Below are 16845 nucleotides of genomic sequence, written 5' to 3'. Positions count from 1 at the left end.
ATTTAGAAATACTATTTAAATGTAAATTGTGGACAAATAGTTTTGTGCACCCATGAGTTTCATGCACCTCAAAATTATAGGAACAGGCGTATCACATTTAGCCCCATTTGCACCTCCACCATCAATGAGATCATTGCTGATCTGCGACCGAACAACATTTACCCATATTCCTTAATATCTCTGGTCAAACAAAAATATATTAATCTCAGATATAAATTTAACATTTGACATAGCATTATAGTTTGGAACTGGTTTATCTTTTGGTCTGCCTTTAATTTTTAGACTATTTCCCCTCGTCTTAGAATCCCCAACTAGTGGATAGAGTGCCTCTATCTACTCCATCTGCTCTCCTTTATCACTTGAAAATATCAGTCAAATCACCTGATAACTTTCTGAATTCTAGGAATTATATTCCCAGTTTGTGCACCCGCTCCTTGTAATTTAATCCGTGGAAGTCCAGATATAATTTTGGTAAATTACTGTACTGCCTGCAAGACCAGTATTTCATTCCGAAGGCTTGGTGACCAGAGCAGTTCAGAGTATGTCAGTTGTGATCTAACCAGGGCATTGTACAGCTGAAACATAATTTGTACACCCTTGAACTCTATTTCTCGAAATATAAAGGGAAGCATTCCATTAGCCGTTGATTATTTTCTGTACTAGTTCATGACACTGGTCATTTTAATGATTCATGTTTTTTTTAGCCATTCATGGGATGTGGGCATTGATGACTGGGCCTGCATTTATTGTCCATCACTAACTGCCCTTTACCGAGGGCATTTTAAGAGTCAACCACATTGCTGTGGGTCTGGATCACATGTAGGCCTGACCAGATAAGGGCATCAGATTTCCTTCCCTAAAAGACATTAGTGAACCAGAGCTTTTTTTAAGACAATCAATAATGGTTGCATGGTCATCATTAGACTTTTAATTTCAGATTTTTATTGAATTAAAATTTCACCATCTGCCATGGTGGGATTCAAACCAAGGTCCCTAGACCATTGGATTACTAGTCCAGTCATGATACCATTACGCCACCGCCTCCCCTGGACCCCAAAGTCTGTTTGGACCTCCATTATTTCAGCTTTTCACCATTTGGGTTAAGTGGCTTACATATGCCGATGCTGTATTAAAATTCATATGCCTTTTTTCTACTTAAAATTGCAAAGATATTGGTAGATTATAGCCACGATCTTGAGCCTGCACTCGCTGTCCGCAATTGGCAACAAGGATGGAAAATCTCACGAGAATCAGGTCACTGGAGAAATTGCTTTGCCCTCCCACCACCACCGGCGACGTCACAAATGCTGACAGAGGGTACATTTCCATTTTATTAGCAGCCCTGCCAAATTATCTCTGCTCACTAGGTTTACAAGAAGTTGGCCAGGCGTGAGGCAGTCAAAGTTGAGAGGATCCAACTGGGGATGGAGGGGCCCGGCAGTGCCAGGGGTGGGCCTTGTGTAAAACACATGGGGGGAACGGTGGGGTGGGAAGAGAAGGGGTGCTGATGTGTGATTGTCAGGGGACAGGGGGAAGAAATGCCAGCAATGAATCTTTGTGATACCTCCTTATGGTGGCTGTTAAGCTGCAGTGTTGATTGGGACGCCCTTTAAAGATGGCGTCCCAATCTTTACGGAGCCTGTTCCTGGCTCTATGATGCCCCGCCCCACTAGATTCCGTGAGAAAATTGATCTGTGCAATTAGAGAGTTACACGCAAGTTTTCACCTGAACCTGACACTTTGCCAAATTCTGGTAAGATTCCGCCCAATGTTTCCATCTGCACAGCTGACAATGTCGTTTATCTTGGTGCCATCAGCAAACTTGGATGGATATGGCTTTCTATCCCATCATGCAAGTCTTAGCATGGTGAATAGACAATGCCCCAACATATCCTCGCCATACACTACTGGTCACCATCCTATCAATTCGAGTACCTGCCTATTATTCTTACTCTCCATCGTCTGCCATTCAGTCAATTTCCTAAACACATCAACAATTTGTCTGCAGAGCGAAGAGTGAAGTGAAGTGAAATTTCCACTGAATTCCTGATGTATTCTTCAGTCGTGTATATGTGTATATGTAGGAGGGGTAATGCTTCACTTAGACAGTGCATTGGTGAGACCACATCTGGAGTACTGGTCTCCATATTTAAGGATGTAAAAACATTGGAAGCAGTTCAGATTAATACCTGGAATGCGAAGGTTGTCTTATGAGGAAAGGTCCGATAAGAGTCAACTTGATTGAAATCCACCCTTAGGGGTCTTGGCAGTTTGGATGTGGAGAGGATGTTTCCTCTTGTGGCAGAATCTAGAACTCGGAGTTACTATTTGAAAATAAAGGATTGGCCATTTAAGACAGACATGAGGAGAATTTCTTTGAGTGTTGTGAGTCTTTGAAACTCTTCCTCAAAAGGTAGTGGAACCAGAATCTCTAAATATCTTTAAGGCAGAGCTAGATTCTAGATAAGTAAGAGGATAAAAAGTTATCGGGGTAGGTGGGAATGATGAGCTGAGGTTATAATCAGATCGGCCGTGACCTTATTGAATTGAAGTGCAGGCTCGAGGGGCCAAGTGGCCTACTCCTGCTCCTAATTCATATATTCACTTATCGCTGCACCAGAAGTACTAAAAACATTTCATCCTATTATGTTTACTAGAATGTCATTGGAATGATGATGAATCATTAGGTGCATGGAATGAGTGCAGTAATCACCAAAGGTTTCTGAGGGACAGCAACCATCGCTGGCTTTTCCAGAAATGTGGAGCACAGCATCCATTGGGGAACTCCGAAGCAGAGCAGGGTCAAAAGAAGACATGACATGCCTTATTTTTACAGTACCAGCCTTAAGTTCAAGTGTCTAGTTTTTTAAAAATTCATTCATGAGACGCCGGTGTTACAGGCTGGGCCAGTAATTATTGCCCACCCCTATTGCCCTTACACGGAGTGGCTTGTTAGGCCATTTTTAGGGCATGTAAGAGTTAACAACATTGCTTTTGAAAGTGGTTGAATTAGTGAATGATGAATGAGTGACTGGGTAGAGGTGGGTGAGGGATAGTTTGGAAGTTCTGGAGTTACCCAGGAGTTAGACTAGGTTTGAACCTTGTCCAACATTTCATAGAATCCCTACAGCACAGGAGGCCATTCGGCTCATTAAGTCTGCACTGATCCTGCGAAAGACCAACCTACCTAAGCCCAATCCACGGCTCTATCCCTGTAACCCCAGCAAACCTTTTGGACACTTAGAGGAAATTTAGCATGGCCAATCCACCGAACCAGCACATCTTTGGACTGCGGGAGGAAACCGGAGCACCTAGAGGAAACCTACGCAGATACGAGGAGAATATGCAAACTCCACAAAGTCACCCGAGGTCGGAATCGAACCCGGGTCCCAGGCACTGTGAGGCAGCAGTGCTAACTACTGTGCCACCCCTTTGGCAACTATCCAGATTAAATACTGTAGAACTGACCAAAGTTTCCTAATTTAGCTCAGAGAAAGAGGTATTCGTGGCGGGTACCCGGGAGCAGGGAAATTACCCATTGGAAGTTGAAACTTCCTGGGCAATTCCTGCACAGATATGTGCGTCAAGACTTCCATAGGGCACCAGCATCTCTTGCTCAAGATCTTAAATCTGTGTCCCCCAGTCTTTGTATTGTTGGAAGGAAATTCCAGGATTTTGATCCTGCGACAGTGAAGAAATGATTTTTAAAAATTTTATTCGTTCATGGGTCATGGGCGTCGCTGGCAGGGCCAGCATTTACTTCCCATCCCTAATTGCCCTTGAGAGGACAGTTAAGAGTCAACCACATTGGGTCTGGAGTCACATGTAGGCCAGACCAGGCAAGGGCAACAGATTTCCTTTCCTAAAGGACATTAGTGAACCAGATGGGTTTTTACCACAATCGGCAATGGTTTTGTGGTCATCACTAAACTTTTAATTCCAGATTATTATTGAATTCAAATTCCACCATCTGCCGTGGTGGGATTTGAATCCTGGTCCCCAGAGAAATACCCTGGGTTTCTGGTTTACTAATCCAGAGACAATATCACTACGCCAAGGCCTGCCCAATATAGTGATATAGTTACAAGTCAGGATGGTATTTGGCTTGGAGGGAAACCTGCAGGTGGTGGTGCTCCCATACATCTGTTGCCCCTGTCCTTCTATGTGATAGAGGCCACAGGTTGGAAGGTGCTGTCAAAGGAAACTTGGTGAGCTGCTGTGGCTCAATCGTATTTTGTTTTATAACACCTCCCCTCAATGTGTCTTAGAACATTTTATGTTAACGGTGCCATATAAAAACAAGTTGTTACGTCTCTGTATATTAGTTACCTCACTATAATGCACCACCTAAATTCAAAAACTAGTGGATAGGAGGGCTCTATTCCTCTTAGTTGAGGGATCCATAACTGGGGCACAGATTGAGGATAAGAGGTACGATTTTAGGGCAGAATTTGGGAGATATGTTTTCATCCAGAGGGTGATGGGAATCCAGAACTCACTACCTGAAAAAGCACCACATTAAAAAGTACTTGGATATGCACTTCAATTGTCAATTGTAAAAACCCATCTGATTCACTAATGTCTTTTAGGGAAGGAAATCGGTACTCCTTACCTGATCTGGCCTACATGTGACTCCAGACCCACAGCAATGTGGTTGACTCTTAAATGCCTCGGGAATGGGTAATAAATGCTGGCTCAGCCAGCGACGTCCACATCCCATGAACAAATTTTTTAAAATGCAGTGACCTATAAGCCAACAGAGCAAGAGCTGGAAAGTGGGACTCGGCTGAATGGTTTCTTGTCAACTGTTGCAGACACAATGGGCTGAACAACCTCCTTCCAAAATTGCAATGGTCCGTCAAAAAGGTGAATAATAGAATCAATCAGCATTTGTATTGATATACTTCAATGCACATTATGACAGTGCAGTTATTTAAGCGATTTCCTCCCACAAGTCCTGAAAGACGTGCTTATTAGGTGAATTGGTGAATTCTCCCTCGGTGTACCCAAACAGGTGTCGGAGTGTGAAAAATATGGGCTTTTCACAGTAACTTTATTGCAGTGTTAATGTAAGTCTACTTGTGATGTTAATAAAAATTATTATTCAGCATTTTGGATAGTTGCTTCTCAGTATCCCTACCTTTATACTCTGGTTTTGTAGCAGACTCTTCAGCAGGCAGTGGCTGCTTAACTAGTGTTGGAGGCGAGACAGGAAGCTGCTCATCAGTATTGTCTTCAGTTAGTAATCTTTCTTTCTCTTCATCCTTTTTCTCATTCTCAGAAGTTTTGACTGGACGAACATTTCCAGGAGAAGGTGGGCGCTGGGTTAATGAACCCTTTACTGAGTCAGGAGGTGAACTGAACAGTTTTGCATTGACTACAAAAGTTGATGTTTTTGTTGATGATCTATTTAAAAGATAATTAACAGTGTACAATAGAGTAAAAACAAGGGGAAGTCACTTCCGAGAAAAATCCAAACACAATTAAAATTGATGTTTCTGCTTCCTTTATAGGTCCCCACGTATTTTATTTTAAACTACATAAATACATTACTTTAACCACTTATTTGCTGACATTTTCACGATGATGAAAATTCCAGAATTTTACAATTCTGTGCAATAACATTGATAGAATAAGATATCTGTGCAGTGTCTCTTACCGGACTGTGGGTGATACTGGTGACTTATTTTTCACATTCAAAGGAGAATTTGACTTTTTTACTGCTCCACCTGCAGTGAAAGCCATGAGTGCATTCTTCTCCCTTTCATTTTCTTTCTCTTTTTCTTTTTTGTCAGCCTAGCACAAGTCAAAACCATTAAAATAAAACAATTTTGTTAGCACCAGCCCAATAATGTTCAAAAGTCAAAGGAGCCAGTGGCGTAGTGGTAATGTCACTGAACCAGTAATCCAGAGGCCCAGGCGAATGATCTGGGGACAATAGTCCAAATCCCACCATAAAAGCAGGTGGAATTTAAATTCAAAATCTGGAATTGATAATTAGTCTCAGGAAAGGTGACCATGAAACTATCAACTGTTGTGAAAACCCATCTAATCACACCTTTCGGGAAGGACATCTGCCATCCTTAACTGGTCTCGCTTACATGTAGCCATTGAGCCACAGTAATGTGGTTGACTCCTAACTACCCTCTGAAATGGCCTAGCAAGCCACTCTGTTGCAGGCAATTAATGATGGACAACAACTGTGGCCTTGCCAGCGACAGCCACATCTCATGAAAGAATAAAGGATTTAAGTCTGTAAAACCAGACATTCACTGTATAGATTCAGCTCATGATGATCAACAAATCTTCACTACCTTTGTCTTTAAAGACTATTGGATCGCAGATATCTTATGAAATGGCCTTACACTTTAGACATATTTAGTCCATTCTCTTGACTATACTACACTTGATAATCATTAAATCTTGAATTTCAAAATCCTCATTGAATTCAGGCACTGCACTAACCATAGGTAAGTAAAAAAAAAAAGGTTGTGCATCCGAGTGGCAGAATGAATTAACAGGTGTTTTGTTAGTTTCAAATCCAGCCCCAATTGATTTACAAAAATATATTTCATAGTGCAAAAATGTATTAGCTGGACTTTCCATTATTGACAGATCACAATCAACAACCCATGGCTTGATTTGTTATGTTGTAGGTGTAACATAAGCTGCTTCCTTGTGGTTCACTTGACAAAGGAAGGTTCAGACGTGGAGATAACTTCAACACGTTTATTAAACTATTTACACTTCTATTTCTCGGGTTCGACACTACTGCTAATCCTACTATAGCTACCCAGACTGACTAACCAGCTGCTGCAATCCACGTGGTGGGTCTAATATTGAATCAACCCTGTGTCTGTACTCACTGACTGTCTCCACAGGAAAGAGGCAGATCATGTGTGTGGTGTCCTTTATATATGGGTTGGTGTAATGCCCCCCTGTGGTCGTGTCACCTCGTGTATCGTTAATGTCTATTGGTCGTGTCCTATCTACTTGATCTATTGGCTGTGTGTGTGTGTGTGTGATGTCTCTTGTGCTCCCTCTAGTGTCTAGCTAGCCTGCATCCATTTACATTGATGCACATCATCACATCCCCCCTTTTTTATATGTTACATATTATCTGCACACTTTGAGAAAATTGAACAAAGAACAGGTAGATAAGGTAAGGTATATACAAGTCATGGGAACAGTGATCAAACAATAAGTCCAAATCATTCGTGTGAGTCCAAAAACCATCAATCATCATGGTCAAATGACTCTCTTGGTTATGAACGCCATCAACGTCTCTGTGCCACAGGAACCAAGAAGTGGTCAAATCACTTCGCTGTCTGATTTGGAGTCCCTTTCTTTTTTCGATGTTTGTGATGGTGCTGTCGGATGGCATCTTGTAGCTGATAAGGTGTTGACGTTGAAGAGGTACCACAGGAACCAAGAAGTGGTCAAATCACTTTGCTGTATGATTTGGAGTCCCTTTCTTTTTTTGATGTTTGTGATGGTGCTGTCGGATGGCATCTTGTAGCTGATAAGGTGTTGACGTTGAAGAGGTACCATCAACAGTATCATTCGAGGTCATGGATGAGCCATAGGTTGAAGTTGGATAAGACTGTACATACTGGTTCTGGCCACATGCTGTGCTGGAAGGGTGCTCCTGCTGAGAACGGTTGAAGCTTGTCGAATTGGAAACAGAATTGCTGCTCACATAAATACCTGGTGATGGTGTGAAACTAGAACCTTGCATCTGATAGGAATATGCCATCTGGCCAGGCTGGGTTGCAGCAAATCCTGGGCTGTAACTAAGGCATCCAGTCTGTAGTGCAGATTGTGCTTGCGGTAGTCCTCCTTCGGTCGTGATTCCATTAGTGGGCAATCCGTAGTGCTGGCCTGTTTGAGAATATGCTGCATAGACTCCTGGCTGCTGCATGCCTGAATACTGGGTTTGTCCAGCATGAGCTGTCATTGGCTGCACTGCTGTTGTGGAAAAAATGTGTGGATATAGCTGTGGTGAATATTGGTGTATTCCTCTTGGACTGTAGCCGCTGCTTGTTATTACTGACCCAGTGTGGCATCTGCTGTCACCCTGAGCGTGCCATCACTGAGGTTGCGGCACTCCCTGTCTGGAGTAAAGTCCGGCTTACGTAAATCAGAGTCGGCGTTTGGTTGCTCCCCATCTGGAGTCTGGTCTGTTGTAACTGAGTCAGTGTTGGTTTGTTGATGCCCCTCGTCCAGTCTTAGCAGGTTCACTGGCGTCAGCTGAGATTTCTTGAAGCTGCCCGTCTGGAGTCGGGACATGCAGGAATGCATTGACTTGTGGAGAGGTTCGAGCGAATGAGGGTGGAAGTATCATGGTGTCACCGGAGTCACCAGTGGTCTCATAGTGATCGCCGAGTGCCTCTGTACACACTAGCTGAGGTCTGTCACTTTGCACATCTTGCATGGGAAGTGGGATGCTGTCATCACTCGTCTCACATACCGTGGGTAGAGCCTCAGTAGCTGCTTGTTGTTCACTTGGGTTGGGTAAATTGTCAGAGTCTTCATCTGGTGGTGCAAACAATGTGGGTGGACTGTCATGGTCTTGCTGTTGTCCTGCATTTGGGCTTGGACTGTCATCGTCGCTTTGTTCTTCACTGTAGCATGATAGACCGGCATGGTCATCCTACTGTGCACTGGAGCGTGGTAGACTGTCATAGTCTTCTTGCTGTTTACTTGAGCATGGCAAACTTGCATCGTCTGCCGCTAGTTGGTCAGAGGAGGTTGCTAGACCCTCATGGTCTTGTTCCTGCAAGGACTGCGCGTCGGAGTCTTGCGTTGCTTCTATCATGGAGGCTGTCCACGAGCTCGCCGTGGAGGCTTGTGACACTGAGTCACGTCTTATGTGTGCAAGGACTGCGGTGTGGAGTCTCGAGTGTCTTCTTTCATAGAGTCGGGAACCCGGAGCGGTGCGTGGACCACGCTCTGTGGGGCAGCAGGCCGCTGTCTGTGGGCTTGTACCGCTCTCTGTCTCTTGGCGTCAGGCCGCAGCATAATCCTGCACTCATGAGTCAGGATGTCGTAAATGCTGGACTGAAGATCCTCAAATCCGAAGAACGAACCCGCGTCTGCGTCGGATTCAGTTCGGGGATCGCCAATGTGCAACACGTCTAGTTGCGGATCGGATTTGGTACTGGGGTAGCCTCCCAAGGTGAAAGGTTCGTCTGAGTCGTTGTCTTCTAGGACCATATCATCGCTGTTTGCATCGGAGCTGGCATTGGGCTCGTGAGGTCCAGAGAAAATGTAAAGGTCGGTATCGAAGTATTCAAGGTCGGAATCATCGGTTTGGGCATAGGTAACTGCTTGTTGCAGGGTTCTTCGGAGGTTAATTTCATTCCCTGGTTCAATTTGAGGCATTGTGCTGTCAATCCAGGTGAAGGAAGGTTGTTTTACGGCTTTAAAAGATTTTTTTCTTTGATTTGGGAAGTTTCCCCTTTAAATGGATGTGGGCCGGGGCCTCTGATGTCATGACGCATGTGACGTAGCGCGTAGGAAGCGATTGCGCATGCACAGATCGCGGTCCCTTTACTTGGGGTCTTTTTCGCAATCACGCATGCGCACGTGCTCCCTCTAGTGTCTAGCTCGCCTACATGTATTTACATTGATGCACATCACCACATGGCTGGCTTCTAATTGTATCCCTCAATCCCTTCTTTCCAGAAGTGCGTTTAATTGTATCTTCAATGTAATTTATTGGTACACAGTGTGAAACCAATCAATATCCCTTCTTGCTGACAAAGTAATAGTTTTTTATATAGTGGGGAACAGACATGGAAACAGGTCAAATGCCAGGCCTTGCCTAGACATGTCTGACGAGACTGCGCCAGGAGCTAAATTGTCTAATTTACTGGTTTCACACATAGTTTATTATCCATCCAGTGATAATGGTTACCTGCATTCCTTCCATACTTCTAACTTCTTTCTTAAACCTCTGTCTCACTGATATTCCTTCACTATCATGAAGGAATTAATCTAGAATCACAAGAATCTTACAGCAAAGATAAAGGCTATTAGGCCTATCATTTCTGCACTGTCTTTTTCAAAGAGTAGTCATGTTCAGTTCCACACCTGTACTTTTTGTTTGTAACCCTCAAGTTTCTAATCCTCACCGACTGTCCCAGGCCTTTTAAAAATTAATTAAACCAGTTTTCACCAGCTTTTCAAGCAGAGAATTTCAGATCCCAATAACCTGAGTTAAAAGTTTTCTCCTTGCCTATTCCTACAGCTTTTGCCAATTATTTTAATTCTCTGATATGCATTATTAACCCACCTGCCAGACGGAATAGTTTTTCTCTATCAAAATCTCCCATCAACTTGTAAAGTTCTAATGAGTCACTTCTTAGCCTTCTCTGTTCTAAGAACAGTCCCAACGTTTCCAACTCTCTTCAGAACAGAAGTCCCTCATCCATAGGAACATTCTGGAAAACTTTCTCTGCGCCTTTTCTAAGATCTTTACATCTTTTCTGAAGTGTGGGGCCCAGATTTGTCCACAATACTGAAGCCTAACCAGTGATTTATAAAGCTATAGCACAGGGGCTCTCAGACTGGGGTCATCTTAGAGTCTTCTTTTTCTCTTCCATGTTTCCAGAACAAGCACTGATCAGCAATACATGCAGCCTGTCTATACCATCCACATCCTGTGACATTATGATAAATGTACAGAACTGTAAGGGTTAATGTTATGTCCAAATCAACCACTGAAGGGAGCTAGATGTAGAACTATATAAGGCACTGATGCTAAGCCTTGTGGGCTGAGAGGTTGAGGAGAAAGCTAGAAGACAGTCTGTAGGAAAGATAGTGTGAGTGAGAGCAGATCTTAATTATTGTATTGGTGTAGTAATTAGTAGTGGATGAGTGTAGATTGTATGTTTATTATCACCTGTTTATTATCTAGGAGTAAGTGTCAAATCCAATAAAGTAGTGTAAATAAATCTTTAGCTTTGTTCAATTTAAAAACTATCTGTGGTCTTTGTGAACACGCCAACCATCCTAAGATTAGAAACACAAAGAACACCACATATCCCAAAAACAATTTTACAACGTCTAACTTCCTTAATCTTCGGATTTTAAATATTATAAAATCTATCCAGATGAACATTTCACACAATCATTGGGTATAATTAATAGAACACATGTTGCAACCTGATGTAATTTACTTGGCTGCAAAGAAAAAACTCACAAATAGCTGCCAGGAACTAAAGGTCAACAAACAAAGAACAAAGAAAAGTACAGCACAGGAACAGGCCCTTCGGCCCTCCAAGCCCGTGCCGACCATGCTGCCTGACTAAACTACAATCTTCTACACTTCCTGGGTCCGTATCCCTCTATTCCCATCCTATTCATGTATTTGTCAAGATGCCCCTTAAATGTCACTGTCGTCCCTGCTTCCATCACCTCCTCTGGCAGCGAGTTCCAGGCACCCACTACCCTCTGTGTAAAAAAACTTGCCTCGTACATCTACTCTAAACCTTGCCCCTCTCACCTTAAACCATATGAAGCAAGAGTGACTGCCCTTGACAGCAAGGCAGTATTCGATCGAGGGTGGGCACTACTTGTCTGAATAGAAATTGTAGGTCTAAAAGACGCAGGGTAGGACTTCCATGGTGGCCATGGTGTGAGTGGTCGCACACAGAGCAGCTCCTGCTTGAAGGCATCCAAAAGCGCTCTTTTTATCTGAAAACGGGAGTAACTTTGACAGAAAAGTGTAGCTGAAGGGCGGAGAAGTTCCCTCCTGGGTGTGGCATGTATGCTGGTTACCAAACCCGGCCGAATGTGAAAGACCTGGCCAACGAGTTGGACGATACCTGTGGCGCAGCAGCTATTGGAAAGATGGCGGAGGGGGAAGGGTCAGTGCAAGTTGGGAGGCCCCAGATGGAACAGTTGATGGCCTTCATTAGGGAAGAGTTCTGTCAGAAGAGTTCTGTGGCATGCCTGAAGGGCTCGATGGAATGGGTTGAAAAGTGCCTGGAGCGGGTCTGACAGATGGACAGGGTGATGTTGGACCACAGGGATCAAATGGTGGCATTGGCGGTGGAGGCGGGGCTCTTAGGAGACCGTTGCAAGTCGCTAAGAGCAACGGTGGAGGAGCAAGAAGACAGGTCGAGAAGGCAGAATTTGCAAGTAGTTGTCCTGCCTGAAGGAGTGGAAGGTGCGAGTGTCATGAGGTATGTCTGGAGGATGCTGGTTAAGACCCCGGAAGTGGACAGAACACAGATCTCCAAGGCAGAAGCCAAGAGCTGGGGAACCACCACAGGCGGTGATCGTAAGACTCCACACGTTTGTGGAGAAAGAGAAGATCCTGCAGTGGGTCAGGGAGAAGCAGAACTGCAAATGGGAAGGGAAGAAGGCCCGAATATACCAGGTCATTGGAGCTGAAGTGGCAAAACGGCGTGCAGGGTTCAATAGGGCTAAGGCGGTGCTGTATCGACGGCAGATAAGGTTTGGGGTGCTTTGCCCGACGAAACTATGGGTGACTTATGAGGGCCAGGAGTATTATTTTGAGACCCCAGAAGCAGCCAATGATTTATCAAGGAGCACAACTGGGTGAGAAATGAATATTTTTGGGAGATGGAATTCCTGTGCTACTAACACAACAAACAAAACAAATTTCCCGCAATACATTAGAGATGCTGAAGATAGATATGGAAACCTACAGCTTCTATAGTGCCATCTAGTGGTAGTAGTATGAATTTGCAAGGGTAACTGCTGGCAGCGATGCTTAATTGTGTATTAATTAGCCCAGATCTTTGATACCCAGGAGATAGGCCAGAAGATATGCTAGGGATGTGATGTTACACAGACACCTGGAGGGTGGAGCAGGATAGTTGGGGGCTGGGGGGGGGGGGGGGTTTGAGCTGACGGACAAAGCCTTGTCCTATGAGAATCGGGTGAAGATGAATGCCTCATTGCCCTCCGGGCATGCCGAACCCTCACCGCCACTTGTCCTCCATCCTCCGTTTCCTCCTGCAGGTTTTTCGTGTTTATCCACCATCCCCTCCTATCCGTCTCCTCGCCCATGTCCTTTCTCCTCCTCCAGCGTGTCACCCAACTGCTGTGCCAGGCTATGGAGGGCACAGCAGACCACTACAAAGCAGGAGACCCTCGGGTTTGGGGGGGGGGGGGGGAAGGGGGGGGAGAAAGAGAGTACACTACAATGCACCACCAGAGTGATCTAGGCATTTTGAGCAGTCCAAGCATAGCTCAGTGACAGCATGTGTGGCAACATGGGCCTCGTTACATCGGATCTCCGCTTTGGTCTCCAGTTAGCCCCCCAAGAGCCAACCCATCATCCTGGGGTGATTCTTGAATATGCTGGGGATCTCAGAGTGCCCCAGGTCATGCACACTCCTTGGGAAGTTTGCACACAGGTACACAATCCAATGGTGGTGGTCACACACGAGTTGAATATTCAGTGAGTGGAACCCCTTCCTGTGAATGAAGATAACTGTCTGATGCCCTGGTGTGCTCAAGGCCACATGCCTCATTCTTACCAGCCTGCCTGCCGCAGATGAATCTGTCCATGATAGTAGCGATAGGAGTGACCACCTCACAATCCTTGTGGCGACATAGTCCTGTCTTCACATTGAGGATTCCCTCCATCGTGTTGTGTCGTATTACCATCGTGCAAAATGAGATAGATTTAGAACAGATCTAGCAACTCAATACTGAGCATCCATGAGGTGCTGTGGGCCATCAGCAGCAGCAGAATTGTACTCAGTCACAATCTATAACCTCATCGCCCAGCATATCCCCCACTCTAGCATTACCAGCAAAGCAGGGGATCAACCCTGATTCAATGAAGAGAAGATGCATGTGTGGCAACATGGGCCTCATTACATCGGGAGATGCAGGAGAGTATGCCTGGAGCAGCACCAGGCATGCCGGAAAATGCCAACCTGATGAAGCTACAACACAGGACTCCTTGCATGCCAAATAACCAAGTAGCAAGTGATAGAGCTAAGCAATCCCACAACCACCGGATCAGATCTAAGCTCTGTAGTCCTGCCACATCCAGTCATGAATGGTGGTGGACAATTAAACAACTCACTGGAGGAGGCGGCTCCACAAACATTCCCATTCTCAATGATGGAGGAGCCCAGCACATCAGTGTAAAAGACAAGGCTGAGGCATACATAATAATCATCAGCCAGAAGTGCAAGGTGGATGGTCCATCTCGGTCTCCTCCAGAGGTCATAGTCTTCAGCCACTTTGATTCATCCCACATATCAAGAAACGGCTGAAGGCACTGGATACTGCAATGGTTAAGGGCCCAGAGAGTATTCCGGTAATAGTACTTCAGGCTTGTGCTCCAGAACCAGCCCCTAGCCAAGCGGTTCCTGCACTGGCATCTCCCCGGCAAAGTGAAAACTTGCCCAGGTAAGTCCTGTACACAAAATGCAGGACAAATCAAACCTGGCCAATTACCACCCTTTTGGTCTATTCCCGATCAATAGTGATAGAAGGAATCATCAACTGCGCTATGAAGCGGCACTTACTTCGCAATAACTTGCTCACTGACGCTCAGTTTGGGTTCTGCCAGGGTCATTCACCTTACCTTATCACAGCCTTGGTTCAAACATGGACAGAAGAGCTGAACTCCAGCAGCGAGGTGAGGATGGCTGCCCATGACATCAAGGCAGCATTTGGTTGAGCATGGCATCAAGGGGAGCCCTAGCAAAACTGGTGTCAATGGAGGTCAGGGGGAAAGCTCTTCACTGATTGGAGTCATACCAGCACAAAAGATGGCAATGGTTGTTGGAGTTCAGTCATTTCAGTCCTGAGACATCACTGTAGAAGTTCCTCAGGGTAGTGTCCTAGGCCCAATCATCTTCAGTTGTTTCGTCAATGACCGTCCATCCAACAGAAGGTCAGATGTAGGGATGCTTGCTATGACTGCACAATGTTCAGCACCATTTGCAATTCCTCAGTCACACAGTCCATGTGTAAATGCAGCATGACCGTGGCAATATCCAGACTTCGACTGACAAGTGGCAAGTAACATTTGTTCCACACAAGTGACAGACAATGATCTTCAATAAGAGCGGCATGGTGGCACAGTGGTTAGCACTGCTGCCTCACAATGCTAGAGACCCGGGTTCAATTCCAGACTTGGGTGACTGTGTGGAATTTGCATGTTCTCTCAGTGTCCGCGTGCTTTTCCTCCAGGTGCGCCGGTTTCCTCCCAAAGATGTGCAACGTAGGTGGATTGACTATGCTAAAATTGGTGGATTGACTATGCTAAAATTGCCCCTTAAGTGTTCAAAAGATTAGGTGGTATTACTGGGTTACGGGGATAGAGTGGGGGTGAGGGCCTAGGTAGGGTGCTCTTTCAGTGGGTCGGTTCAGACTCAATGGGCTGAATTGCCACATTCTGCACTGTGGGGATTCTATGAAGAGAAACCATCATTCATTGACATTCAATGGCATTACAATCACCAAATCACTCACTATCAACATTATGGTGGTTACCATTGGCCACAAACTAAATACTGTGGCTACAAGAGCAGGTCAGAGGCTAGGAATCCTACAGAGGGCAACTCAGCTCCTGACTCCCCAAAGCCTGTCCACCACCTACCAGGCATAAGTAGGAGTGTGATGGAATACTCCCCATTTTCCTGGATGAATGCAGCTCCAATAACACTCAAGAAGTTCAATACTATCCAGGACAAAGCATCCCCCTTAATTTGCAACTCTTCCTCAAATATTCACTCCTTCTACCACCGACGCACAGTAGCTGCAGTGTGCACCGTCTACAAGATGCACTGCAGGAACTCACCAAGGCTCCTTAGGCAGCACATTCCAAATGCACGACCACTGCCATCTAGAAGGACAAGGGCAGTAGATACATGGGAATATGATCACCTGGATGTTCCCTTCCAAGTCACTCACTATTCTGATTTGGAAATATATTACCGTTCCTTTATTGTCGCTGGATCATAATCTTTCCCTGATAGCACTGTGGGTGTACCTATACCACATGAACTGCAGTGGTCCAAGAAGGCAGCTCACCACCACCTTCCGAAAGGCAATAAGGGATGGACAACAAATGGTGGCCTAGCTAGCAAAGCCAACGTCCTGTACAAACAAATTTTTAAAAAATCATATCAAAAGCTGCAGGCAGGATGTGTACTTTCACAAAAGATGCTATTTGTGACTTATTAAAGTTTTTTTTTCTCATGGTAGCGCAGTCGTTAGTACTCTGCCTCACTGCGCAGAGGACCCAGGTTCAATCCCGGCCCCAGGCCACTGTCCATGTGGAGTTTGCACATTCTCCCAGTGTCTGTGTTATTCTCACCCCCACAACCCAAAGAGATGTGCGGGGTAGGTGGACTGGCCATGCTAAATTGCCCCTTAATTGGAAAAAAAGAATTGGGTACTCTAAACATTTGAGGCAGAAGCATAAATCTGATTAAAAATGTACAAACATCAAGTTGCAGAAAAGATGGCCATGGATTTGGAGAGCGACAACACGTTCAAGGTCTTGGGAGAGGAAATGCAGATTAGACATAGCACTTTTTTTCTGAAGTGAGGAGTGATAACAAACAATTTTAAAAGGACAGTACCTGAAGAAAGGGAAACGTTAACCAGCAGTTAACATTGAAGCCAGGAAATTAAGTTGGTCATTAGCAGTTTCATGGGAATAGAGTCAAGGGAGCAGGAGGTGGGCCTCATGGACATGATGGTCATTTGTGACTAAAAGCCTAAAATAAGGAGATTGCAGCATACATAGACAATTTAGAATAGTACAGAGTAATATTTAACATGTAATTAGTGTTATTTTGTTTGAGCGAGGTTATAGTTCAAGATGTCCTGCACAAC

The 16845-nt window shown here is 44.9% G+C and overlaps 1 protein-coding gene across 8 annotated transcripts in view; it reads right to left on the bottom strand.

The window, feature by feature from the left end:
* map7b (microtubule-associated protein 7b) overlaps positions 1-16845 on the bottom strand; it is a 284290-nt gene that overhangs the window by 55598 nt on the left and 211847 nt on the right. For all 8 annotated transcript variants that reach the window (XR_011940761.1, XM_072499672.1, XM_072499677.1 and 5 more), the window contains 2 exons: positions 5660-5796; positions 5141-5406 (listed from right to left, as the gene is read on the bottom strand). Coding sequence is in view for 7 of the 8 variants with exons in the window: in XM_072499672.1 (XP_072355773.1) it covers positions 5141-5406; positions 5660-5796 (403 nt within the window). In the remaining variant the exon portion in view is untranslated. The remainder of the gene's footprint in view (positions 1-5140; positions 5407-5659; positions 5797-16845) is intronic.

This window comes from Scyliorhinus torazame, chromosome 4 (assembly GCF_047496885.1).
Source record: "Scyliorhinus torazame isolate Kashiwa2021f chromosome 4, sScyTor2.1, whole genome shotgun sequence".
Lineage (NCBI taxonomy): Eukaryota > Metazoa > Chordata > Chondrichthyes > Carcharhiniformes > Scyliorhinidae > Scyliorhinus > Scyliorhinus torazame.
Note: the sequence above shows the minus strand (reverse complement) of the source record. Positions and strands in the feature narration are given on the sequence as shown.